The 27708-nt window shown below is 40.6% G+C and overlaps 1 protein-coding gene across 6 annotated transcripts in view; it reads right to left on the reverse strand.

Moving 5' to 3' along the window:
* LOC131679077 (kinesin-like protein KIF21A) overlaps positions 1 to 27708 on the reverse strand; it is a 185485-nt gene that overhangs the window by 25978 nt on the left and 131799 nt on the right. For 3 of the 6 annotated variants that reach the window (XM_058959634.1, XM_058959631.1, XM_058959632.1), the window contains exons 4-9: positions 7288 to 7371; positions 6908 to 7144; positions 6372 to 6837; positions 6053 to 6255; positions 3835 to 5738; positions 2652 to 3071 (exon numbers count right to left, since the gene is read on the reverse strand). In XM_058959634.1, coding sequence (XP_058815617.1) covers positions 2652 to 3071; positions 3835 to 5738; positions 6053 to 6255; positions 6372 to 6837; positions 6908 to 7144; positions 7288 to 7371 — 3314 coding nt within the window. The remainder of the gene's footprint in view (positions 1 to 2651; positions 3072 to 3834; positions 5739 to 6052; positions 6256 to 6371; positions 6838 to 6907; positions 7145 to 7287; positions 7372 to 27708) is intronic. The other 3 variants (XM_058959636.1, XM_058959635.1, XM_058959633.1) reach the window with 3 other exon arrangements.

A 27708-nucleotide genomic window follows, 5' to 3' on the forward strand; every position in this document is an offset into this window, starting at 1 on the left:
ATTTCCCACACTGATATGCATTTTGCATTTTGTGCAGTGGATATTCAACTAAACTAACGTTCCTGATGTGATGATCGATTATCCGTTCTAAAGCTTTCAGAAGAAAAGAACTTAAGCTGATAGGCCTAAAACTCTTGGCTTCTTCATAGCTTGAGCGCCCCCCTTTGGGAATAAATCTAACAGTTATTTCTCGCCATGCTTTCGGGATATACCCGGTAGCAAGACTGGAAAGCAAAATCTTTTTCAAGACATGTTTAAGAATATCAAATCCCTTTTGCAGTAGCACGGGAAGTATTCCATCTTTTCCGGGTGATTTGTATGGAGCAAAGAAAGGTGACTCCACTATCTGGACTAGATATCGACCCATCAACCCATGGATCGGGGACCAACGGCCTTACTTATCCCTTCCGAAGGAAGACGTGACCATCGATTTTTTCGCCTCAGAAAAATCTCAACGACCTCAGCTGGGATTGAACCCTGACCAACTGGGATGTTTGGCGGTCACTCAACCACCGGCCCCGTCTAATTATGTCAAATGTCTGTTATACCAAATAAACTGCAGAATGATCACTTCTCAAAACTATGCCCAATGTGTTATGGTAAATGTTTATTATGCCAAATGGCCCGGCCCCCTTTCACACACAGTAGATTTATGTTATCATTGTTTTTAATTTAAAAAGAAATAAAAAGTAGTTCCAAACAATATCTCGACATTTTTTTGTAAATAATTTGACATGCGATGAAATCGAATTGTGAGCAACTTCTACAATGGACGGAGCCTTAGTTCAAACATGTATCACTCAAAAGACTTCAGTATGTATTAGTGTCAAAGTTACGCACCGCTCTCCGTTACCTTCTCATCTGCATAGGGATGAGATATTGGACAGTGGCGAACTAACACGAATTTCCACACCAACGCCCCGTCGAAGCGTTTGTTTTATCCTTCGTTTCGACCTCCTTACAGTGATATTGCATGTGGAACGTGGTCCCTTGTATCCACGGTAGTAACCAACGATCGCACACAATTAAGTTCCATTGGATTCATTCAATGCTGCGTATGCCTTTCTCCCGAGGAAGAACACCAGTTCGTGACTGGCATGATTTTCGACGCCGCAATTCGAGTTCACGAACCGCTGACGTTCTTCCACTTCATGGAGTGCTCAAACATTTACGCGACCTACGCATATAAAAAGCCTTCGCATATGAAAAGTTCCTGAAGTTTAAAAATTAAGAGTTTAATGAAAGCCAGAAACGCGACTATTGCTGTCGGTTTATTGATGGATTAACGAGAAAAACATCAACGAGTACTCTTTGGAGCACGGTCCGACGTATGTTAAAACGAAACAGTATTAACGAAAGCGTGGAATATTTAAGGCCTTGATTATTAGACTTTAAATTGGCGGCAAATGCAGACAAGAAAATTGTCGCTTTCGGAATAAGATCATACCCAAACAGTTCAATTATTACTTTCCGTGCATCCCAGCATACGACGTAGTGGATGAAATATGCCACGTAACTAGGGATCAGTAATATTGACATTCCCAGGTGAGCTCGAAAGAGGGACGACATTCATTTTCGGTCGCTTGTTTCCTCGCCATTTATTCATTCAGTTCAGCACATTCATTCAGTTATTTTCGGTTCAAATTCAACTTCAGTCGCAAATTGATTTTTTCTATGCTAGTTCTGAGTGGGATTAACGAGCAAAAATGCATCAGACACTTATGTTCCATAATGTAAAAGATACCTTCAATTCGTCCAACTGTAACAAATGAATGCTTTGGTCGACGATGGCATTTAGTTCTGCTTGAATCTTGTGTATCGTAAAATTTCAGTCTATCCAGAATAATCTGTGATCAATCAAACCTGACTAATCGATTTGCAGCTGAAATACAAATGATGTGAACATCACGTTAGAGAGCCTTGATTGTCTTTTTTCGACATTGGTTTGGCTTTGCCGATTGTGGGGTTACCCGGGTTTGAGTGTTGTTGGATAAAAATGATTAAGGTAACTAATCCGACGAGACACGCAAACGTATAACTCAAGATTGCCGTTATATTTCTCTGAAAACCCCCGAAATCTCGAAAAAGTTTTCCAGGTCAATGGAACATCTACTACATACTCTTTATTGCAACCGCCGCTATTCTACGTGTTACTTTAAACAAATTCCAAAGATTAGTCGACACTCCAATCAGGGGGGAGAAATGCTCCCGCTGGCAAGCAGCAAACAAAATAATTACTCAATATAGTATGTTCTCATCGATAACCGTCAGCGTAGAATGCAGTAAACTTTTCACCGATAGCGTCCAAACCAGTCTCCTATAAACGCTTCAATATGAGAAAAGGCCGAATCGGCTGCAGATGGCACAGCTGATCAATCACGTCCAACAGGTGAAGCAAACATTTTCTACACGTAATCGATCGAATTATTGCAGGGAGACAGGAAGATGTTTAGAAATTTTTCGGTATAGCACCAGATCTGAGTACATATTTCTCTGAGCAACCGAGCATTTGACTGAAAGCTGCCCATGCAGTGTTAGGCGGTTCGATAATCCTGTTTGAAAATTATCAAAAGCAAAAAAAAGAACCGATTATTTATGAACACACTTTCAACACCTTCAACCAATTTTTCAAATGGATCACGGATACTTACTTCAAGGACCCTGGCGCACTGGGAGTTTTTGACAGTGGAACAAAGGTTCGACCGGCCACGGTTGTGCCAGCAACCGGACTGCTGCTGTTGTTGTTGTTGTTATAGTTGCTGCTGCTGCTGTTGTTGACAGCCACCGGGATCTGCGATGGTTCACCAGCGGTTGTGTACGAGCGAGTCATACCGCCACCGATAAATCCCCCATTCTCGTCCTGCGGAGAATGTATCATCGTGTCATCGTCATCTGCCGAATCCTCTAGATAAATACAAATACCCACTTTCTCAAGCTTGCTGCCGGCGGTTGGGTAACCAGACATATCCCTGGGTCCGGAAGTGCAACCATGCGGCAGCGAGTCTTGACCGGCAGCGGGCCTTCGTCTTAGTTTTGAGGAGTTTCTGTAGGTGACAATGTTATCGTTATCGCTAGTAGTAGGTGAAAATAGGAGGGAATGAAACAAGCAAGAGAATTGAGAAACGGTGCCATGTGGCATCGAGCGACAGTATCAAGAGGAAGAAAATTGGATCCGGATGGGTATGGTTGAGGGGAAGAATACAAGAAACGAATTAGAATAAAAATATAAAAGAAATTTTCAATTAGATTAGCTATTGTCTTAATTTTTTCAGCAGATGATTTGGTTAGTGACAACATAACAGTGTATAATATTAGTCTTTTGTGGAGACAATTGCTTCGTACAGGTAATTCTTCTTGCGGATTCTTTTACTGACTTGCATTTTACTTCGGCTAGAGTTTGAAAATGACATTTGGTTAGATTTGGTTTTGTTATTGGTACATGGACACAAAAATCAAAAACATGTAATTTGGTCTACTACAAAACTGAAAATGCTAAACTAGAATCGGATTTACTGGTGAATAACGGAAACTCATTCGGTGTAGCAGATGTTCGACATAGTTGGTTAGAGTGTTAGTCAATCATTTCATCGAACTGCAACATCATTCGGTAGAGTTAGTACAATTAGAACACGCTCAAACCCTTATATTTATAACCGATTTCTTGACCTACGCTTTTAAACTAAGTCAAACGCACCGTCAAGCCTGGTTTAATATTTAAGTGTGAGTGAAGAAATCGGCCCTAACTGATTTATCATTATGTTGAAGACAGATTCTAAACAACCGCTAAACCGAATGATCACAAATATAAAACGTACAAACACAAACACTACTTACAACTCCGTGCTGCTGCTAGGTGATGGACTCCTCGTGATAGAGTTGATTACATAGGCATTGTTATCGGCCGTTTCCGGCCGATCTTCGTACGCTTGCGCAAGCCCATTGGAAATCGCCGCCGCTTGCAGCATAGTGTTCATCATATTGGAATTGGTAGAATGGCCGGAGCTGAAACTAGTTTCCGAGAGGGTCGCTGCCGGAGTTCTGGCCAAAATGTGCTGCAGCAACTGCTGTTGGATGCTACTATCCTGCTGCACTTCGTTCAGTAGCGCTTCCCGTTCCTTCAGTCGAGTTTGTGTTAGAGCCGCTTCGCAAACCTGAGCAATTGATGCACCACAAAGTTTTTCTAAGATGAACCTGGACTCCTCCATCGACCGAATATTTTCCAAAATGTTCTGAAGCTGTATATGCTCCGTAGCGGTGTCTCTGCCCTCTTCCAGTTCCATGATGGAATGTTGAATTTGGGTAATGTTCTCTTGAATGTAGTTCATGTTAGCCATAATAGTGTCTTCTTCTGATATCAGTTCCGCAACATCCCCTAAACCTTTCCTTGAGCGAACATTTGCTAAATCACGACTCAATCCATCACGCTCTTGTAAGAGTCGCTCAAGTTCCCGTTCCAATTCCAACACAGCCTGTCTGCTTCTTGCGGCCCGTGTAATAGTTCGCTGCAACGAATCCCATTTTGTTTTGAGGTTCTTCGTGTTTTGAGCGATCGTAGATTTTTTCGGTGGAAAACGTCCAGCCGCTTTCATACTCATCATTCCACGTTGTGTCTTTCGTAGGTTGGATACTTCTTCCGTCTTTCGCTTTAGAACCTGATCTTTTGCCACTCCCTGAGCCTGCAGGGATTTGATCATATTCACCTGCTTCCGACTTTCTTTTCTAAGCTGAGCTATTTCCCTTGTCTTTCTGCTTTCCAACTCTTTGTGCCTGTTATTCTCCTCTTGAATTTTCTTCATCAACCGAATTTTTATCTGCTTAAGTTCACCCAATTCACCCCGAAGTGTTTTGAGCTGAGCATCCTGTGCTTGTAGCTCTCGTTGCTGCCGCAAATGCTCTCTTTGTGCCATTTGTAATTTTTTCAACTCTTTTTGCATTTCCGATAATTTTCTCTCGTACTCCTCTTTGACCTTTCTAATTCTATCAGGCTGCACGCTTCCTCCCGTTGCTCCGGATCCACTCATATTAGCTAGTACCTGATCACGTTCTTTTTGCGTGTTAATAATCTTTGCGTTTAAAACATTAAGCTTTTCCTCGTACTGCTGCCGCATAACCTGCATTCTTTGCTGTGACAATTCCAATTGTTCAATCAATTTCGACTTGATTTCAATATCCGAGCTAATGTCGTTTATTTCCGCCTGAAGCTCCCCAGTTTTGTCATCCGATTCTGTATCGGAATCACTATCGGACCCATCAACCAAACTCTGGTTACTACTGTCGTTCTCCAGCCCAGGTAACGATCGGGACATCAAAAGCTCCCTTTCTTTCTCCAGCTCACGCTTTGCCCGATTAATAACCGTTTCCGTGGTGTCCTCGATGAACGAATAGTTGCTTTTCAATCCCAGTTTCGAGGGACTAATCTGTACTTTCTTCATCTGCTGGAACATTTGCTCCGATTCAATTAATTTTGCCTTCAATTTCTCGATTTCACTGATATATCCAGCAACCAGTTGTTGCATGGCGGAATCTCCACTATCCCCACTACCACTACTGCCGGACGACCACCCGAACAATGCTTGTTGCGCCTGCAGCGTGGCGTTCTTGTCCGTTAGAGCATTGATCGTTTCCTGCATTGCCTTAAGCCGCTGCTGTAGGCGTTTGTTGTCCTGCAGCAGCATTGCATTCTCCAGGAACGTATCCGAGACGGCGGCATTACCTTCGGCGTCAACGCTTCGTTTACCCTGTTAGAAAGAGGAGAAAACATTAGTGATACTTAGCCGATTTAATTGATATATTCAAACAAAAAACAATATAATATATGCGTTTTCTAGATTAGATTGTTGCCGTAATCGATTCAAACAAAAATAACTAACCCTCTTCAGGCCTATCGTTTAGGCTATACTGTTACTCGGTTACGGCCGGTACATCACCCCTATCGATAATGTCAACCGCATTGTATGTATACCGCAAAACCACCAAAAAGGGAGGAAAACCGCAAAACCATTTAAACGAAAATCAACGCCGCATAATAAAACGAAGGAAAAAAAGTACCAACCTGCTTGTACTCGAGCAGCTCCAACTGTAAGGCGGCAATTTCACGCCTCAGCTGTGAGATCGTTCGCGAGCTCTGGTCTTGATTGATTTGTACTTTGTTTTTGATGTTGCGCGCTCGGTTAGCGTACTTGAGCGTGTTAAGCGTTTCCATGAAGTCGCGATCGCTCGGAGACACACAGGCGATCATGATCGTTTGGCTGTTTCCTGGAATAAACACAGAGCACGGTTCGGGAGAAAAAGAGAGAGAGAGGAGAAAGGCATAAACCGTGCGATTGATGATTTAATTGAATGCCGCTTACGGAGATCGAGGAGTTACGTACCACCCAGTGAATCCTGCAGCAACCGTGTCAGTTTCGAGTCTCGGTAGGGTACATGTGAAACTTTCTTCGTTTTATCACCTAGCGCCGAGATTACGTTGCCAAGTGCCAGCAGGCCACAATTGATTGAGATTCCCTCGCGAGCTCGTTCACCCGTTGCACCGGTTCGTTTTAGCCGCTCCGAGCCGGCCAAATCGACAAAGTGAAACTTGGAAGTGAGCGTCTCCAGATCACCCTCCGGATTGCCGCTTTCTTCGGCACTCATCACCCGCTGTCGTCGGATAAGAATTGTAAACAGAGCGTGACTCCGTGAGGACTGTTCGTTCATCTGAGTGGAAGCTGTTGTGCGCGCCAGTGCACCCTGCATCAGGCAACGTAAGGCATCTTGGGGACCACTGAGGGGTTGAATTGTTGCCCCCGCGACGCTGATACCACCGCTGGCGTCCTCGTGGATTTTGAAAATGCGACCCTGCCATGGAAAGTGAATCAAATTATCATTAGCATGTATCAGTTCGCAGTACTGTCTACACGAAACATACTTTACTGTAGGGATCCAGTAGATCGATAATTTCTTCGTTGTATAGTTCCATAAACTGTGCCGCCACGCTGAATTGTAAGGATCCCAGATAGACCCCGTCATCATCGTACGGGTTTTCCTGTAGCTGAACTATTCCCTCGAAGAGATGTCGAACTGCACGTGGGATAATTCCTTCCTGCAGTTCCGGAATGTCCCGCTCGAAGCCGGTTCCCATTGTGTAGGTTTTGCCCGAACCCGTCTGAAAGGAGGAAACAAGAAATAAGTGTGTTGCAACTTTGTTTATAGGCGCGAACAAGGTACCACACCAAACGGACCAATGAACGTGGAAAGTAATTAATCATTCGACATGTATGTATGTATGTATGTATGTTATGTACGTACCTGTCCGTAAGCTAGCACCGTTGCATTGTAACCTTTCAGCGCTCCTTCTACCAGTTTTTCGACACAGCTAGCGTACACGGAAACCTGAGCGTGGCAAATAAATAAACACAAGAAAATGCACAAATTAATACGATATGCTAATCATTTGGCGGCACCGCAAGTAGCCACGGCTATCTTTCTGGGGGCGTTCGGGAGGTCACAGAATAAGAGCTACTGGTACAGTGGGTTTTTGATTAATAATCTTAATGTGAGTGTGTGCATACTAATTCTTTTCTGTGCTTTTTGTAAAGTATTATTTAGTGAAATATATTTAATGCACATTCATTAATTTTCTTGGTTAAAGATCACATTGAAGTGAAAAGAGCGGAGCAGAGAGTCCCGTTATTTAAGTTATTTTTTCAACAAACTGCACTTGCTTTGGCACCGTTAGCAGTCATTTTTTATAAACATATGTCATGTTTGCATTTTTTGACTTGAAGTCTTTATGGCTATCCAAACGGCTGCCATATACTGATGAGTTGAATTTGAAACGTTGTATCGAACTTATCAAACAGATTATGTTTATGTACATAAGTTTTGATCGTATACACTAATTCAGATTGTTGAAAAAACATTCTCAGATTTTATGAAACCCCACTCAATATCTAACGCATGGATATGATTTAAAACAAAAAAAAAAGTGAAAGTTAGCTACATATTGTGATAGAAAAAGTATTCCCCATGGTACAATACATATCTATCAATAAAATTTTCCTATTGTCTCCTCATTCTTATTTCTTTTTTTCGAGAGTTGTCCTACTGGAGCTGTAGAGCTAGGTTCTCAGAAGAGCTCTCCTTCAGAATCACACACTACAATATTGCAGATGAAACAGGCAATGCCTCCCATTAAAACACTGCTTAAGGCCGATTGCTGCGTGCCGTGATTCTGAATGTGATATTGTTTGTACGATTCAGAAAAGTGTGGGAGTAGGGACTTCGCGATCGTGTGTATCATCGCGAAGGGCTCGAGCATTTGTACATTAACGTGTTCGATCGCGTATGAGTATTAGAGTGACAAGAAAAAATGACCCCTATCGGCCCACCCCTGACTCGATTTCTAGTCCCACCAGAAGTACTTGCTCCAAATTTGAAGGAAATCGGACAAGTCTAGCTACCGGACCAACGCACAGAGGAGTAACTAGAACAAATTCTTGGCCAAAAACCCAATTTTTTTCGATTTTTTTGCTTCGTTATATTTTTTTTACATACCTAAGAACCTACTGTATAATGTGGCAAAATTAGGAGTATATCAAAAATTGTTAAAGAATTTTTGCATGTATGCCCAATGGTGATATTTTAAGGGCTATTTTAATCGTTTTCGTTATATATTCAGCAAAATTGCTTTCTAGTGATGGTGACTGTATTAAATAAGACAATATTATTACAAACGTAGTTCAACACAACCGTTTGTTTAACTTCGGCTTAAAACTAACTAAAAAAGCAGACTTGCTGTGTATTGCACCAACTTTAAAAAATACCATTTTTAAACATTTTATTCCAAATTTTAATGATAAAAAAAGTTACATTATACAGCTAGATCCAGCAAAGTTGCTGAAGCAGTATTACAAAACAAGATTTCAGTTATACAATAAATATTCGAACTCTTCCGATCTTGTCCGATCCACCAATCCCAAGTGTATCGGGTTAGCACATATACTGCTTGGGGGATTGGTGCTTTGGACAAGACGAACGCGAACGCGTAAGTCGAGGTTTGGACGCGATCGCGAACGGTCGATGTGATACGTGCTAAGTGATACCGTACGTCAGTGCACAACAGGGTCAGACGATACAATGGCGACGAGGTTAAAAATCGGTAAGCAAAATAATAAAAAAATGGGAATAATAGGAAAATGCGAGCAAGAGATAAAAAAAATTGTGCGGGCCGACCGAAAATGTGTTTTTTTCTGGATAATTTTCCCGGGCGGCGATTTTTTCTGATTGCAACATGTGATGATTAGGTTGTTTATTTGAAATTTTCAATTTTCTTAGTTTGAGTGGTTAATTACAGATTTCTCATTACATACAATTTCTTTTCAAAATAGCGTGTTCGAGAGCGTCAGTCATAAGCTTTTAGTGCCTCGGTACTGTGCGAGTGAGATTGGAAAGCATTACTTGATTTGTTAGGGATTGGAAAAAGCTCCGTGCTTAGCCGAGACTATAGCTTCGTGCTGGTTGGTAATGCGTGGCAGCTTCGTGCATGACTAATGTGTCAAATAGCCCGACGGCTGTAGAGAGAAATAAAAATGCTCTCTATCCCACTGGACTAAAGCTTCGTGCTGGTTGTTGATTTTACCGCTTCGTGCATGATTTATGTGTGAATAGCCGGACGGACTTAGAGAGGAATAAAAAGCTCCGTGCTTAACCGTTAGCTGAGACTAAAGCTTCGTGCTGGTTGTTGATGTATGGTAGCTTCGTGCTAGTTCCGAAGCGATAGAACTTCGCGCTGGGTATGTTAAAATAAAGCTTATATTTTTTTTTGTTTTGTTGTTTGTGTCAACAGATGCGGCGGTGATGCCAGCTTTTACGGTTGGATCGGATCCCAGAAATGATTGGGGAAAATGGAAGCGCGCATTCGAGCGATTTATAGCAGCAAATGGAATAGTTGATGAAGAAGAAAAATATAATCTGCTTTTGGTACTTGGAGGAATTGAACTTCAAACGTACTACGATAAAGTTGACAAAGTACAGGTTGGCATAGCAATCGAAAATACTTCAGAATTTCGAGTTTTGCAATATGAGTCGGCTCTAGTGTCGATCGATAATTATTTCGCACCTCAACCAAATAAACGATTTGAGAGGCATCAGTTTCGTTCACTTAAACAGGAAAGAGACGAGAATTTCGAAGATTTTGTCTTTCGGCTTAAAGAACAAGCCAAACGATGCAGATTTCACGACATTGACGATATGATCGTAGACCAGATCATCGAATCTTGTCAGTCTTTAGATTTACGAAAAAGACTTTTGACCGAAGAGAAGAATCTCACTGAAGCTTTACAGCTGGGGAAGACAATCGAAGAGGTACAAAAACAAGCAAAAGAGTACGAAAAACCTTCGTTATCTTTAGAGCAGCACTCGATCATACAAAAAGTATCAGAAAAACCAACTTTTCCAAAGTTTGCTGAGCATAGTTCACGGAAGTGCTATAATTGCAACCGATCAGGACATATTGCCAGGGATACCGAAAAATGTCCAGCAAGGAATGTGATGTGTTATAACTGCGGTACAAAAGGCCATTTTAAAATATGCTGCCGTAAAAGAAAGAGCAACGACATCATTCAAAAGGGGGACAAGAAAAAGATATTCGCGGTTTTCGAGGGCGATATGAACGAGAAGCAGCAAGGAGTTTTTTTGTAAATAACAACGAAACATCTGAAATCCTCCAGTTCAATCTCGGAGGCGTGCCTACTAAAATGGTGGTAGACTCTGGCTCATCAGCAAACATAATTTGAGAAAGTACGTATCATATGTTGAAACAATTGGGAGCTGCAATCATTAACGAAAAAAACGCCGAGGAAATGAATTTAGCGTTTGAGGCTTTCGCGAGCGATGGAAAAATTCATTTCAGTAAAGTTTTCGAAGCAGAAATCGGAATACCGAACGAAAAGAACGGCATTTGGGCACACATTCTAGTGGCTCATTTGCCCTTGGTGTCCTGAAAATCGGGTATACTGTTAACAAAATGATCGGGGGAACTTCAGAATCGGTCGAGGAGCAGGAGTTTCCGAAAATACCCAAATTATTGAGCGTGCCGAAGGACCACTATCATGGGTTTCACCACTTGTACCGGTTCGGAAATCAGATGGGAGAATAAGGCTTTGCGTCGATATGAGGGTTGCTAATCAAGCTGTGATTAGGGAAAATTATCCAATGCCAAACATCGATTCAGCTCTTGCATCTATTCGAAAGATTTCTAAATTGTCAAAAATTGACTTAGAGTCTGCATATTATCATTTTGAACTAGAGCCCCAAAGTCGAAACATAACCACATTTGCATCTAGAAGTGGGGTATATCGATTTCAAAGATTAATGTTTGGAATCAAGTCGGCCCCAGAGCTTTTCCAACGAGCAATGGAGAACTTGTTCCGCGGAATTGATGGGTTAATAGTTTTTATGGATGACTTACTTGTTCATGGGTGTTCCGACGAAGAACACGATGAAAGGTTGCTGGAAGTAATGTCACGGCTAAAAGAATGGAAAATGAAAGTTAACGAGAAGAAAACTGTTTTTGGAGTAACCGAAGCGGTTTTCTTAGGTCACCTTATTTCGGTAAATGGAGTCAAGCCTACTCAGGACAAGGTCCAAGCAATATTGGACCTACGACAACCTAAAGATATTACAGAACTTAGATCACTCTTGGGCATGATCACTTAGGTTGGAAAATTTATCCCTAATTTAGCCACTATAACGTTCCACATGAGGCAGCTACTGGTTAACAATACAGCTTTCATGTGGCAAAAAACTCATACTGATGAACTTGAACGGATAAAATCCGTGCTAGGAAAAGTAGATGCTCTTGGGTTTTATGACTTGAAAGACGAAACGATGTTAGTAACGGACGCCAGTCCAGTGGGTATTGGTGCAATTCTCATACAAGTGAAGGACGGGATATCCCGAACAGTATACTGCGCATCTAAAAACCTTGCAAGCCATGAGAAAAAGTATTGTCAGACCGAAAAGGAGTGTTATGCCATAGTGTGGGCGATGGAAAAACTGTATATTTACCTATCCGGACCTCATCACTGACTGCAAACCGCTACAATATTTATTCAATCGTGCGCAATCAAAACCATCGGCGAGAATAGAGCGATGGATTTTGAGATTACAGGCGTTTGATTTCGAAGTCCGATATGAACCAGGGGATCTAAACCTAGCGGATTCTTTCTCGAGAATGGCTGTCAGAGATGAATATTCAAATGGCGAGCCTGATGTGGTCAACTGGCTGATTAACGAAATTAAACCAGTGGCGATTAAATTTGAAGAGTTGGAAAACGCAACGATGCAAGACGACGAACTGTGTAAGGTGAAATATGCGATTTCTAGCGGAAATTGGGACGATGTTGCACTACAATACAAAACAACGACAATTAAAGAGGATCTCATTCAATACGTGGATTTGATTTTAAGAGGGGACAGGATCGTAATTCCAGATAGTTTACGAGAGAAGATCGTACAACTTGCTCACATAGGGCACCAAGGAAGCACGGGAATGAAGGCACATCTTCGTTCAAAAGTATGGTTCCCAGGAATGGACCAAATGGTAGAACAATTGGTTAGAAGCTGTAAACCATGTCGAATGACTTCTTTGCCAGATAAACCGAACCCAATTATACGCCGCGTACCAACTCAGCCATGGCAGGATCTGGCCATGGATTTTAAAGAAGGGTTACCCTCGGGGAAATCACTGCTGGTTGTAGTATGCTATACAAGCCGATTTATTCAGATAAAACCAATGAAACCTGCGACTTCTCAAAAAGTAGTCAGTACATTGTTGAAAATGTTCGCTTCTTTTGGCATCCCACGTTCGATAACTGCTGATAATGGACCACAGTTTGGATCGGTTGAGCTTAAACAGTTTTGTACCAGCTACGGCATTCATTTAAATTTGTCTACCCCGTATTGGCGGGAACAAAACGGTGCTGTAGAAAGGCAAATGAGGAATCTGGGAAGACGCATCAAAATAAGCGTTATACAAAAATACAGTGCTGATGAAAAATTTGAAGATCGGATCATTACAACCTAAGTTTGGAAACGAAGAGTTTAAAGTTGTTTGTGTGAATGGGGGGGGGGCGATTACTGTTAAGTCAAAGGAAAGTGGTAAAGTGTATGTAAGAAACAGCACACATCTCAAATGACTAGAAGCCCGAGACCCTTTGAATGAAATAGAGGAACAAGAACATCAAAGAGCGGTCGACGAAGGAGTTGAGGGTACTGGTAAGTCAAGCGAATTGATAGTTTCAGAAGAAATAGGAAACGCAGACGTATCAAAGAAGCGCAGGATTTGTCGTAGACCGGTAAGATTAAATGACTTTGTTGAATAAAATATGTAGTGATTAAATAAAAAGACTCGAGGCATAAAATGATGCCAATCAATACGTGATACATTTTAAAATTTTTGGAGGGATGTATCGGGTTAGCACATATACTGCTTGGGGGATTGGTGCTTTGGACAAGACGAACGCGAACGCGTAAGTCGAGGTTTGGACGCGATCGCGAACGGTCGATGTGATACGTGCTAAGTGATACCGTACGTCAGTGCACAACAGGGTCAGACGATACACCAAGCGATTTGAAAATATTGAAATTTTTACGAATTTAAGGTACACCGAAACGCTGTAGGGCCAAATATTATGTTTTCCAAAATGTATCTCTAAGAAAATATGCACAGGCGTCCCCCTTCTCCCTTTCCCACTGATCAAATGTTTATGCAACTAAAAAACAAATGTATTAGGGACGATCCATAAATGACGTAGCATTTTTTAAGTGATTTTTAACACCCCCCCTCCCCCATCGTAGCATTTCGTCACAAACCTCTAAATACCCCCTCTGGTAATGACGTAGCTTGACAGTAATTCTCCCCCCCCTTATCCCGAAAAAATAAAAAAAATGAAAAACGATGCTATTTATTCCCCATTTAAAAAGCTACGTAGCATGACATAACCCCCTACCCCCCTGTCGTCACACATCATCACAAAATACAATACTCCCTCCCCCATATAATGCTACGTCATTTATGGATGATCCCTTAACAAAGATCACCTAGAAATTACTAGTATTTGAAAGGATATAGAAAATTTGCCTCTGCACTGGTAGGTGGGTAGATGCCAAATTGTCCCAAAAACTAGTAATTGTCTATTTTTAGTTCATATTAATATTAACAACAATTGCAGCAGCAAATAATTTTGGCCAGGATTCGACCCCAATTACTCCTCTGTGCAACGCTCCCAAAGTTTGTATGGGATTTTTCGTCAATTTTCATGGAGAAAACCCACTATCTCGCATTTTCACTTCTAGGCGGCACTGTATGCATCGTATTATCACTATAAATGAAAATAAGAAAGATAATTTAATTGTCTTTAACTTTGTCGAAGACTGCTAGTCAATCCGGCGTTGTTAAAACGTTATTAAACTTTTAACGAAGTGATGTCTGAGTCAGTTTTGCAGGGGGCCTAGCAGTACATGGTTGTTTGTCAGTACTCGATTCCCACGAACTAAATATTTTTGTGAAATAACGGTTAGGTTTAGCTCAATAGTATGTTCAGAAGAATTATAGTAAATAATACGAGTCATGTTTCGGTTAGAACATTTTAGTTTCACATGTTACCGCATAGAGGGCGCCAACACTAACTTTTCAACGGAGAGAGATATAAATTAGGTGTCTTCTACAAAGTTATAGAACGGGCATTTTGCAGTAATTTTTCCAAACATGTCGATGTTCTATCTCTCTTCTATGCAAAGTTAGTATTGGCGCCCTCTATGCGGTCACAGATTGAACTAAAATGTTCTAACCGAAACATGGCTCGTACTATTTACTATAATTCTTCTGAACATACTATTGAGCTAAATCTAACCGTTAATTCACAAAAATATTTAGTTCGCGGGAATCGAGTACTGATACACAACCATGTACTGCTGGGTCCCATGCAAAACTGACCCAGACATCACTTCGTTAAAAGTTTAATAACTTTTTTTTAACAACGCCGGATTGACTAGCAGTCTTCGACAAAGTTATAGACAATTAAATTATCTTTCTTATTTTCACTTATAGTGATAATACGATGCATACAGTGCCACCTAGAGGTGAAAATGCGAGATAGTGGGTTTTCTCCATGAAAATTGTCGAAAAATCCCATACAAACGTTGGTCCGGTAGCTAGACTTGTCCGATTTGCTTCAAATTTGGAGCAAGTACTTCTGGAGGGACTAGAAATCGACTCAGGGGCCGATTGAGTTTTCAAAAAATTTATTATTTTTCTGGGTAGTCTAATGCGTATGTATGTCCTGTGTGCTAACGTGTACGTAGCTTCGCGTGTATGAATTCTATTTTAGACCCGTGTGCCTTTCGCATATTCGCGTGTGTTTTTGGATGATCGAGCGCAGACCGTGAATCTAATATTTAATTTTCGGTGAACGGTTCAGATGCTAGAAGAAAGTGAGATCTTTCATATCACTAGAGTTCCCGGTTATGTCGCCATGGAAGGTGTTGTCTAGTGAATATGAGCTTTATTTTTTGATTGATCCAACTGAAGGTGTGGACCTAAGTTGCTAGGACGGAGGGTAATGATTTCCGAACGTGACCGATCCATGATCGCACGAACAAGGACGTTTGTAGGTTCCCTTTTGAGACCGCGTTTGAAACTTATTACCGGGGTGTTATTAAGCATTTGTATGTTAACGTGTTTCTCGCGTGTATGTGACTTCACGTGTATAAATTCGATTTTAATGTCACCATGGAACGTTTTGTTTCGACCTATACTACTAGGGCTGAGGATAGGGACTTCCGGACGTAACCGCTTCGTGATTGCGCAAACTTGGGCATTTGGAGGTTCACTTCTGAGACCGCGTGTGTAAATTTATAAGTGCTAAGCCGTTCACTTAGTCACTGGGGTGTTATCCTGTTTTAGAGATCGCGGGCGTAAGTGTGCGCGAATGATCGGGTCTCGAGCGTTTATATGTTAACGTTTTTGTCGCGTGTGCTAGCGTGTATGTAACTTCGGTTGTATACATTATTTTTATAAGGGTGTGGCCATTCGCATGTTCGCGTGTTCTTGAATGATCGCGGGCGGACCGTGAATATACTTAATTTGTAGTGTATTTTTCTATTGGTCCAACTGAAGGCATGAGTTTGAGCTGCTAGGATCGAGGGTAGAGACTTGCGGACGTGACTGATTCATGACAGCGCGAACGTTGGGTTGATGCTTGAGGCCGCGTTTGTAAATTTTTATGTGCTAAAACGTTCAGTTAACTACCGGGGTGTTTTGATGCTGGTGAGAACGCAAGTGTTCGCGTTTGTGACCATGGTTTATGTTATCACGAAGGCCACGTTTGTACGTTTTGAATGAGAGAGATTGGATAAGAAAGAATAAGCAATTTATTGTGTTATTGAGTGGATCTATAAAAGCAATAAAATAAACAAAAACATGTTGAATAAAAAAGGAAAAAAAATAGGTAGAAGCGAAATTGATCGTTATTATTTTTGGTACACATGAGTAGTAGAAAAACAAACTACTAAAAGTACAAAAAACAGACAAATGAACCAGAAGAAGAGAACACATGTAACAAGCGATCAAACTACTTGAACTTGTCTAAATGCAAGCAAATGATACTTAATTACCATTAACGACAATTGTATTCCGTTAGAAGTTTTTGCTATACTGACCGGGAGTGTATGATTCACGTACGTCGTACGTCGATCGTACCTTAATTTATCCAATCCGATCTTCCACGAATTGAGCACCGGTAAAAAGTGACCAACGAATCCTAGGAAGGATTACTCACTATTCTATCCTATACGCCAGTTCTGCATCCATTCCCTGACCCATATGTCACAAATATTCAGACGAACACATACACAGATAGACATACGACTAGCACATAACAATTGTACACTAGTACCAAAAACTACAATTATACAACACAACACACCTAATAGGGTTCAACTGTTATATTTTTTAATGCGCCTGCGCACGTTGACGAAGCCAACTGCTAAATCGACACACAATGCCTTCCACTGCGAGCCGTGCTCACAAACACTGCCATTAAGCTGTTGAACAGTGAGCCGCCAATCGGCCACGCCAGTGTGCACAGGCTGTTGGCTGGCTGACCGTTAGATTTGGCTGGTGAAGAGTATGAAAAAACACAATACATAAAAAAGGCCCATAAGCCCTCCCGGTCTCCTCGATGCACACTGTGGAGGCGTAATGCAATAACTATCTTAAAGCAATTGTCTGCCAAAGGTTCTTTACCACTGATGCACAAATATGCTTCATACAATATTCGTCGCTTTCCAAGGAAGCTAAACGTGTGGTTGAGGTTATCGAAGTGATGTCAGAATATTATTATGTGGCTTGGGAGATGCTTCAAAGGCGGTACGAGAGCAAATATTTGATCGTTAAGTCTTACGTCGATTCCCTGTTTGCGGTAGAACCGATAAAAAGAATGTCACGAATCACTGAGCCATCTCATCGACGGATATGAGAGAAATTTGATGATGCCAGAAAGGGTACGAGAAGAAACGGAAAATTGGAGTACATTGTAAATTTGTGTGTTGAGCTCACGACACGATCCAGTTACCATCCATCATTGGGAATCTCATCGTAAATCAACAAATATCCCAACCAACTAAAAACTGACTGATTTTCTGCGTAGTCGCAGTCTTGTTCTGCAATCTGTCGCTGCGTCCAAAACTCGTTCAGTTGAGCTCCTCGATCATGTTCCTCTTCACTTCGAAGCACATTCACGAAATTGAACTCCGTGCATTCTGTTATCTCGCCTTCCCAAAAGAGCGGTCCATTCTGCAAACATGCTTTTCATTCTTTATTTAACTGTGAAGCATATTGCAAGATGACGGCAATCCAATGATTCGAAGCTGCAAAAAGAACGTATTCTGCATAAACTGTCATTCGGCGCATTTAGTGAGAAACTGCACAAGTGGAGCCTGTCGTGTGTACAACGAGAAACCACCATACAATGCTGCGTCAACGGACTAATTCGTCAAGTAGTCAACTCAACCAACCCTAAGTTAACAAACCTTTTTCGTCTGGAATGTCTTCTCTTTCGTCATTTATTCCGATCAAGCCCTCAATACCTTCGCAGTCACGCAACCTGAAACAATCTTCTGAGAACCAAATCGCCATAGTCTCCGCTCTCTCAACCAACCACTTTTCGTCACCTTCCGACATTATTCGTGGACAGCTTCCTTAAACTGTGTTACTCTCGAAGGCACTTGGAAAGGTGTTTGACTCCTACGGAAGGTTCTTATGAGCTCGTTCTCTTCTTGACTCTGGAGCGCAACTAAATTTCATATCGAAGCAACTGTCCTGAAATTAGGACTCAAACGTGTACGCGAATTCGTTTCAATCAGCAGCGTTGGACTCTCGTCTACAGCATCTAAACATTCTACTGTCGTTCGCCTTCAGTCCCATTGCGCTGATTTCGAAGCAAGCTGGAAATTTACTTTCAAAATTACAGCCCAAGTAGTTGACATGTCCCGACTGAACTGGCAACTATACATCGTCCTAGCAGACCCAACCTTTATTCAACCCGGTCATATCGATCTAATATTCGGAGTGGAAAATTTCTACGATCTATTACGGGACCAATATTGCAGAGTAGCTGTAGATCTTTACTGTCGTCCACGAGCTTCGCACACATCTGTTGTACACCATCAATAGAAGAACAATTGACAATTGTCATTCAAAAAGCACGTTGTCCTTAGAGGAGTCTGCTTGTGAAGAACATTTCGCAACCAATACTATTCGAAATTCTTCAGGTCGTTTCGTCGTCGCCTTGCCAAAGAGAAGTTCAGTGATCGCAGAGCTAGAAAATTCGAAGGCCATTGCTACTCGCCGCTTTCCTTCTCTCGAACGTCGCCTCACAGTAAATCCTGTACTGAAAAAAGCCTATTCTGAATTCATTCACGATTACACCCAGCTCGGGCATACGAATCTGATTAATGATATTGCCGATTCCAGATAACATCTCCACTAAACTCCGTGTGGTCTTCGATGCTTCGTGCTCCACAAACACTGGAGTGTCTTTAAACGGCTTACTAATGGTCGGTCCACTCGTTCAGGATGACCTCCTTAGCATTATCTTGAGATGTCGTATGCCACAGTTTGCTACCATCTCTGACCTCGAAAAGATGTACAGGCAAATTCTCATCTGTGACAATGATCAGCCACTCCAACGAATATTATGGATAGACTTACCATCACAACCGATTCTGAGCTACCAGCTAACAACCGTTACGTACGGTACATCGTCAGCTCCATACCTCGAGACTGGCTGAAGACAGCTCGGAAGAGTTTCCAGTAGCAACAAAAGTCATCGGACGAGACTTTTACATGGACGATATGCTTACCGGGTCGATAGCCTGGAAGAAGGTCAAGAACTCTGCAGGCAGTTGATTCATGTGACAAACTCTGCTGGATTTCCGCTCCGAGAATGGGCTTCAAGAGCCTAATGTTCTAGCGTGAATTCTACTCTCCCTAAGAGACTAATGAAACATTTTCGATGTCGACTCGTCAGTTGCGCCGATAAAGACACTAGGTCTGCAGTGGGATACATCGACAGATGCATTTCTTTTCGAAGCTCCGAAGCACATTAAACAGTTACCAATAACCAAACGCGGGTTCGTGGTTTTTGACCCTCTATGGTTAGTTGGGCCAATCGTCGTCCTGGTCAAACTGTTCATGCAAGAAATTCGGCTAGAAGGAAAAAATTGGGATGATGCTCTTTGCGATTCTCATCAACGTCATTGGTTTCAATTTCGCGATGATCTTCACGCTCTTTTGTTAATGAAAATACCTCGATGAGTCGTGTCTACATCATCCGCAATTTGTTTGGAGCTACATGGCTTTTGCGACGTTTCGGAGAAGGCTTACGGCGCTTACATTTACGTCCGCGTAGTCTCTTCCAGCGGAAGAGACTTACTTACTGACCGCCAAATCTAAAGTGGCACCGATGGGAAAAACGAAAAAAGATGGTACCGTCTGTTGGCCACGTCTGGAGCTTTCTGCAGCCCGCTTGCTAAGACATCGCTTCGAAAAGGCTCAATCTAGCTTGAACCTTGAAGTTAGCAGTTTCTTCTGGACTGATTCTACTATAGTCCTTGCCTGGCACTCCGCCAGTCCATCGCGTTGAAAAACTTTTGTGGCGAATCGGACATCAGAAATCCAGCGAATCACAGCCAAAGGAATCTGGGCACATGTCAGAAAACCCAGCAGATGTCATTTCGAGAGGAGTGTCACCAACGCAGCTTCACGATTTCGTTCTGTGGTAGAATGGGCCGCCATGGTTCTCGATGCCGTTTCGATTTTGGTCGCCATTTGGACGTTCCTCCGCAGTAACATTCACTCCCGAACAGCCAGCAGAAGTGATGGCCCTTCTAATTCAGGTTTTCCCTTCCCTTCCAATGAGCCGTTTCTGAGTTATTCATCTTTCAATATACTCGTAGGTGTAGTGTCGTGTATCCAAAAATTCAGCTTTTAACTCGAGGATTCAGAACGGCTACGGAAGGAAAACCGAATTTCTTTTAGTAATGGAAATCAAACAGGCTACACACTGTCTGGTGAAACTTGCCCAGGATGAAAGATACTCTCAGGATCTTGCGGAAGTATCTCGAAATGGGCAAGTCAAACAGAATTCTCGATTGAAAACTCTTACTCCAATACAAACGAATGGCGTATTGCGTGTCGGTGATCGGTTCCTTCCGTAAGCTACGACCAACGGCATCTGATGATCTTGCCGGACAGACATCCTTTCACCGAGCTACTAGCAGTTCACTAGCATCAAATATCGATGTCGTATATTCAACGGAGCCAATAAATTATCATGTCGTTTTCTTTCTCCATAATCAAGAGCACTGCATCTTAATCCGAAGGACTCGGATCGCGGCATCATATCTCTAAAACCAACTTAACAAGAAATCAGAACTGGAAATTTTATATGAATAAACCCGTTTTTAAAGTAACACTATCTTTTTAGTTAAATTTATTGTAAAATGAAAAGAACAAGAGATAGAACTCCAGTGCCTTCGACAAGGTTTTTTTTAAACATGATTTTCTTCAATTTTCTGAAAGACTGCCAAACTCGAACCATAAACAAGCAAATTTTCAAATTTTTATGGTTTATATTTTCCGTGAAATTGAAACAGCTTTATATTGTCCATCCTAAAAGTAATGTAATCATATTGCTAGAGTAGAATGGGGGCAAATAGGTTAGTGTTGTTTGGCGACCTCTGGTATTTTTGCACTGATTTTAACAAAGGTTATACATATGGCAACGTTTTGGCAGTAATGATTTTATGTCAGGCAAAATATTTTTCAAGCGAAATCCAATATGACGAAAATACTTCTTTCGATGTTTTTGAAATCTGGGGATACGATAGGTCAATATATTCGAGGATAAATAAAACAAAGTAAACGCTTAGAATACCAGCGTTTTAAATTTATTGGTGAGTATGAATACTGCAGATTATTTAAAAATTAATAACAAAAATAATAAATGCAATTCATTGAAGTCATTCGGGTAAGAAAATAAGGAAGTCGCGAATGATGTGAAAACACATGAAACCGCGGAAGGAAATGTTGAAAACATGGTTTTTTCAGCGGTGCCCTCGTCGTAGCCAGAGTGTGGAATTGAAGTTGTGCATTCCGACTCACGTGGTTAGTTAGCTTTGCGACGGACACGTTTGAACGTCGGATCATCTTTTCTATTCCTTTTCTTTTTCGATCATGTTTTCTTCGATTACCTACTTCAACAATATCCTAAATTATTATATTAAATCACGCAAATTATCTGACACGCTTTTATTGATGATTGAGCACTTTCCTTACACATGAGCACGGAACCTGGAATTGTTTAGAGACTCATCGAATACTGGCGCCTTCTTGTACAGATTCAATTGCGCTCTTTATGTCCTCTACACTTCGTTTTGGTGTTTAAAAATGACGCACGATTGCCTTGTCAAAATAATACAAATTTACATTATAGTAGCGATCTATAGTGCCCCCAAACGGCTGACCTATCGTGCCCCAAGCGTGTGTTTCAAGTCGATGCCCGCATTTTTTTCTAAAAGAAAAATGTCAAAAAACCAAAGCTCAAGCTCGTGTTCAGTATTAATTTTTACGTAAGAAAAAACTAGTTTGACATTTTTCTACATTGATTAAATGTACTGGACTGAGGACAAAAGACAATGCGTTTTCGCAGAATAACATGCGAAAACATAAACGACACCGTAACTAATAAGCTGATCCACGATAACAGCCGAAATAACAGTCATCAACGATGTTCTCTACCATGTATCTAATTCACGTAACATGAGCGACCTCTGTAATAACATAGCAAAAATAATACCCTATAGCTATTGTATTCCCATACCTATTTGACCCCATTCTACTCTAAATAACAATTTATGAAAACCAAATTTTTAATATAACTTTTGCAGTTTTCAATTCAAGTCCTTTAGATAACTTTCAGAGTTTTTGGTGACAAACAAAGACATCAAAACTCTAGCGTCTGTTATTGAAAAGAGCATTTTTTTTCAAATTCAAAAATCGATTTTTTTAAATAAATTTTGGAAAATTTAAAAAGATATTATTACACAATTTTTAATGCAATTATACCTCACAGCATGCCTTTTCAACCATGACAGTTAGATATGAAGCTTGCGTGTCTTCAGAACATTTTTCTGAAACTAGTCGTTTCGTTTTACAACATCTTTAAAGATAATATCTAGAATTATTAGAAACTTAATTAATCTTGGTAAAATATGAACAAGACAAGAAAGGAGGTGAAAGTTTTCCGCAGCTGTTATTTGCTCACGTTATTGAGTGTAAATTGTAAAGTTGATAGAAGTTTTATCAAGAAGAGAATTGAACATTAAAAAGTTAAACGTTTCGAACTGGGCATATTCTGACGCCATTGCTTGGTGTCGGTGGATCCAGAAATCACAACCCCAGAAGAAGACTCTGAGCTCTCGTACATGTACGAGTCAAATACGCCTGCATCTATCAACCTAGCTTAGCTTAACTTAGTTGACCGCCCGTGAGTTTCCCGTTGTTGATCAAAGCCTGTTGAAATTGCATTTTGAACCAATTGTTTGATACTTCGCAGTAGTACATCATACTCAACGTGCAACCTAAATAGACTAAGATTATATTATGATGAATAGCGTAGATGGCCATTGGATTGGTGTTAGTAGGTAGAAAAATGAATCTGGATATATCTTAATAGGGGAAAGTGGTCGGTTGCCGGCACTGCTCGGTTGTCGGCACCCCTACGTAACTTTTGACAGAAAACAGACATGGACATTCTGATATTATTTGTGTGTTATATTAGCACGATCTTTTTGTGCTGAAGCAAACAGACTCGAATGTTCTGTTCTACAACCAATATATTTTTGTGAACAAGTGAACACTACTTAAAAGTTTTTTTTTTTTGATGATTTGCTTAGTGTTATAGAAAGAAGTAAATCAATCGAAAGAGTATGCGCATTGAATATTTACGATTTGAATTTATTCTGTTTTGTGATTCAACACTGAATAGCACCGAAATGTTCACCACAATTTTTTGATCAGTTTTCAAAAAGTTTACTAAAATCGGTTGCCGGCACCTCATTTTTTGTGGCAAATGCTGAGTTCTCAATAACCTAATCAATATGGGTATATTTGGAACGGGCTTTATGAATAGATACCAGAGATCAATCTTTGGCACCATTCTGAAAACCAAGAAGGCGACTTCCGGTTTAGCGTTTTACATGAACAAAGCCCACTTGGTCGTGTTTTCACCGTTAGGTAGCACTGTATATACCAGATTGTCACGACCAGAAAATTTGGTGGGATAGCGGGGTTACCCTGTAGCACCCCTCCCCTGTTGGCTACGTGCCAGTATGAACTTCTATCTGATTTGTGTAAAGCTTTGGTAAAAAATGAACTGCCTGAAACTCGCTTAATTGCAGTGAATGCGATCCGTCAGTGCATTAGCAGTGCGACTTATTCGCAACAGTTTTTCACATACACATATTGTGGTTCTGATAAAGAATGATGTTCATAATGCCTTTGATGGTAGTTAAAATGAATAATTTTCTTTTCCCTTTAAATCTTGATGAACACATTCCCCTACATATGGTGATTAAGCTAAGTACTCACTCGCTGTGTCTTTTCATTTTAGATCAAAGTTTTCAGGAATGCGACCTCCAGTTGGCATTTTAAGAACTATTATTCCGCGGTGCGTTACATAACAGGATAAAGCCGCGTGGAATATAATAGAGGTAATGATATGATCTTAACAATATGTACGAAAGTCGCTCGCGATAAATTTCCGATAATTCGAAACGAGCGATTTCAATTCCGAACAACCGGCCATTGTGAGTATTGCTTCTTACTAACACTTCAATGATAATTTCCAAAGTTTGCAGTACAAAGCAAGCCTACGATAAGTATAAAAGATATCCAAAAGGAATATGAAAATTCACTGCGAGATGTTAATGACAAATTGGCATCTCCACTATCCCTATCAGTTTCCATAATTGGGTTAAATGCCAAAATGCAAACGACATACGCAATAAATATAATAAACACAACGAAAAGGGCTTTTGATCCATCGGCGGTCCAGAAGAAAATTGGATGGGAGAAGAACAATACTGGCAAAGACCGACTACCATATGAGCGGTTCAAACTCGAGTGTCCCAGGGTACTGCACTGGATGATTTTGAAGAAAGGAGTGCGATTTTACGAAGTGATAGCTTCCGATGGATCTATATTATCTGACAGAGCGAAGTTCTGAAGTGTTCAAATGTTTACCACTGTTTAGGAAAGCGAAAGTAGTACAAAGCGAGTGCCCGACCTTCATGAGATCTCAAGAAGTTTTTCACGGTGTGCCTAAAACCGTTATTAACACAAAAAATGACCATCAAATTGGCATACGGCATTCAAAAGATACAGTATCCAAGCATCTCGTCAGTAAATTTCAAAATGATCCATCGAGAGATTCGAGAGATATGGTGATTTGAAATTTTATGACACGTTTTTAAGGCTACCAGCAAACACCCACGGGTTTGGTCCTATCTTTATAAACAAAAAAATATTTGTCTACTTATTTGGTACTTGGAATTCGAAATATATAGTATTTAAGTATATCCCTTGCAAGTTTGAAAATATTTCATTGACGGAATCGAATGTTATAGCGCTTGAGTGAGGTATGCGGTCATAGGTTTTCTACCAGATTTCACGCATGAGTCCATGTTTGTCTATTGAGTCAATAGATAGGCATTATAATTCTCACTCACTCACGCGAGAAGAAGCTTATCCGATGTCCAACTTTTCCGAGATAAGACGAGTCGCAAAATTCTCCGTCTCCACAAATAGAGTGAGAATAATTTTTCCGATAAAATTTATCTGATTTTTTACTTCTCACCGGAGAAGATGATAATATTTTAATTTCGTGGAAATCGATAAGTGTTAAAATATGCAGTTCATTTCCAAGAACGGCGACAAAGAAGTACAATAGGCTTGTTTTTTCGTGTTTTGGAATAGCGGCAACAAGGCAGCGAGCGCAAAACGAATACCGTGATAAACTCATTCGCTCATTATCCGGCGATTTTATTCATCCGGAGAAATAACGTGTTGTATTTATCCGGATAAGTTGTGAGTGCCAATAAATTTTCGTGTGAAAAAGTGAGTTTTTATTGTCGACGTAGTAAATTATCCGGACGCATTTACTCATATGAGTGATATATGCAATGCCTGCTAATGACTTTTTAGATCGTTTATACGTGCCGCGGTTTTAAAGAAAAACCTTACCATTTAGTTACATAAATATAACGTACAAAAGGTGTTATTTATATGCTGCACTGAAAAAATATGAAAATAGTGTTGATGGTCATTTTTTTTGTGTTAATAACGGTTTTTGGCACACCGTGCTTTTGGAGGTATTCGTTAATGTATTTGTCGGTAGACGGTTCCAGATATAATAAAAAAAACAGGCTTATTTTGACACATCTACAGATCGCTTGCCACACAAAAAGCTTTTTGTATAATTCGACAGCTTCATCTTGGGCCAATTCAAAAAAATTCATGCCTGAAAGTTTACTTTTTTTAAATACGGGTTTTAAATTAAAGCTTCGGAAGTTATACCTTAACGTGGAAGAGCCGGTATATTAATACATGCTGTTACTTAGTGTAGAATTAGACTTCATCCTTTACGGCTATTGTACAACTGCCAGAAGAAACCCAAAACTTTGGTACACAATCGGGAATGCTGAATCAGAAAAGGTGACTATATGTCAGTGATTCACTCAATATAGAATGGATAAAGGCTATGATGCAAAACCTTAAGGTCCGTCCAGGTTAAGTCTTCGGTATGGATTAATACCTTGACCTAGGAACTCCTAGCATATTGTTAGTCGCCTCTTACGACATGGGAGCAGGTTCCCAGTGGTTCTACTCTTGGCTAATTTATCCCGCCGGACACCACACGGCTTAGACATGAGCTTACATCTATCAACTGAAGCAAAACTTAGGAATCGAAGCACATTCCGGATTGATATCTGTCATTGTTATTCGACCGTATACATCATGTTAGGATGATCATGATTTTGGACACTGGAACTCATCAATGCTGCGGTTCGAAAAGGAGCGAGTTCTTCGTCTTATCAAACCGAGAGATCTTCTACGTTTGTGAATTTGATGAATTTCTGGTATTAAATCCATACATATGAGGTTAATCGGACGACCATCGGGTGCGACCTTTCCTTTCATTCTTGTAAAAGTTGTCCCAATCGATTGGAATTTAGTAACTTATATTCATCGCATGTTAGCTCTAGCGAGTAAAGGCGCTATAGAGTATAGGTCTATTAGCCACGGCAAGATGTTAATACCTCAGTCCCATCCCAAAGGACCAAAGGAGTGACATTAACCTTCTTAACCAAGTCACTCCCAACGATTTATTATGTCCCCTGAACTGAATCTGTCGGTATGGTTGTCCTAGTTTCTTCATCCTTTACAATTCAAAACAATTCGTTAGTTAAATTATTCATTAAATGAATAATTTAATTGTCGTCTAATTTTGAAATATCTTCAAACCTAACTCTGTACGGTAGGTCTGGCCGTTTTGATATTTGCGACATATGAAAATATGCTTAAAATATTAATATTAACACGAAAAATATTACTGACTGACTGCAGTATTTTCCAGGATGGGTCATTCCATGCGATGTGATCAAGGCACGTGTAATCGACCTTCACGGATTTGAACCAAATTTGCATGAATTGTTCATCTAGGGCCAATATATAAAAACCCAAATTTTTGTGTCAATTGAACCACCCCTCGGGTCATTGGAGCACCTCCAGTTTTGGCAAATTGCCAAAACCCTTGATTTTCTTTTAATCATATCTCCGGTTCTATTTACTCCAGAATCAAAACACAAGATGAAAATTTTTCAAGGAATCTAGAAAAAATATTATTTTTTGCCGACAGTGCTGCCAACTATGCGATTTTTTCAGTTAAATATTTAAAGTTAATGTTTCTCTCAACACATATATTTTAATTTTGAAAATTTTAATGCCATCGCGTTCCTCAGACATTTTTACATAAAGAACACTTATCATCCCAATATAATATGAGTGCATCCTGAGATACACCGATTTGAATAGAAAAAACCGCC

Source organism: Topomyia yanbarensis, chromosome 2, assembly GCF_030247195.1.
Source record: "Topomyia yanbarensis strain Yona2022 chromosome 2, ASM3024719v1, whole genome shotgun sequence".
Lineage (NCBI taxonomy): Eukaryota > Metazoa > Arthropoda > Insecta > Diptera > Culicidae > Topomyia > Topomyia yanbarensis.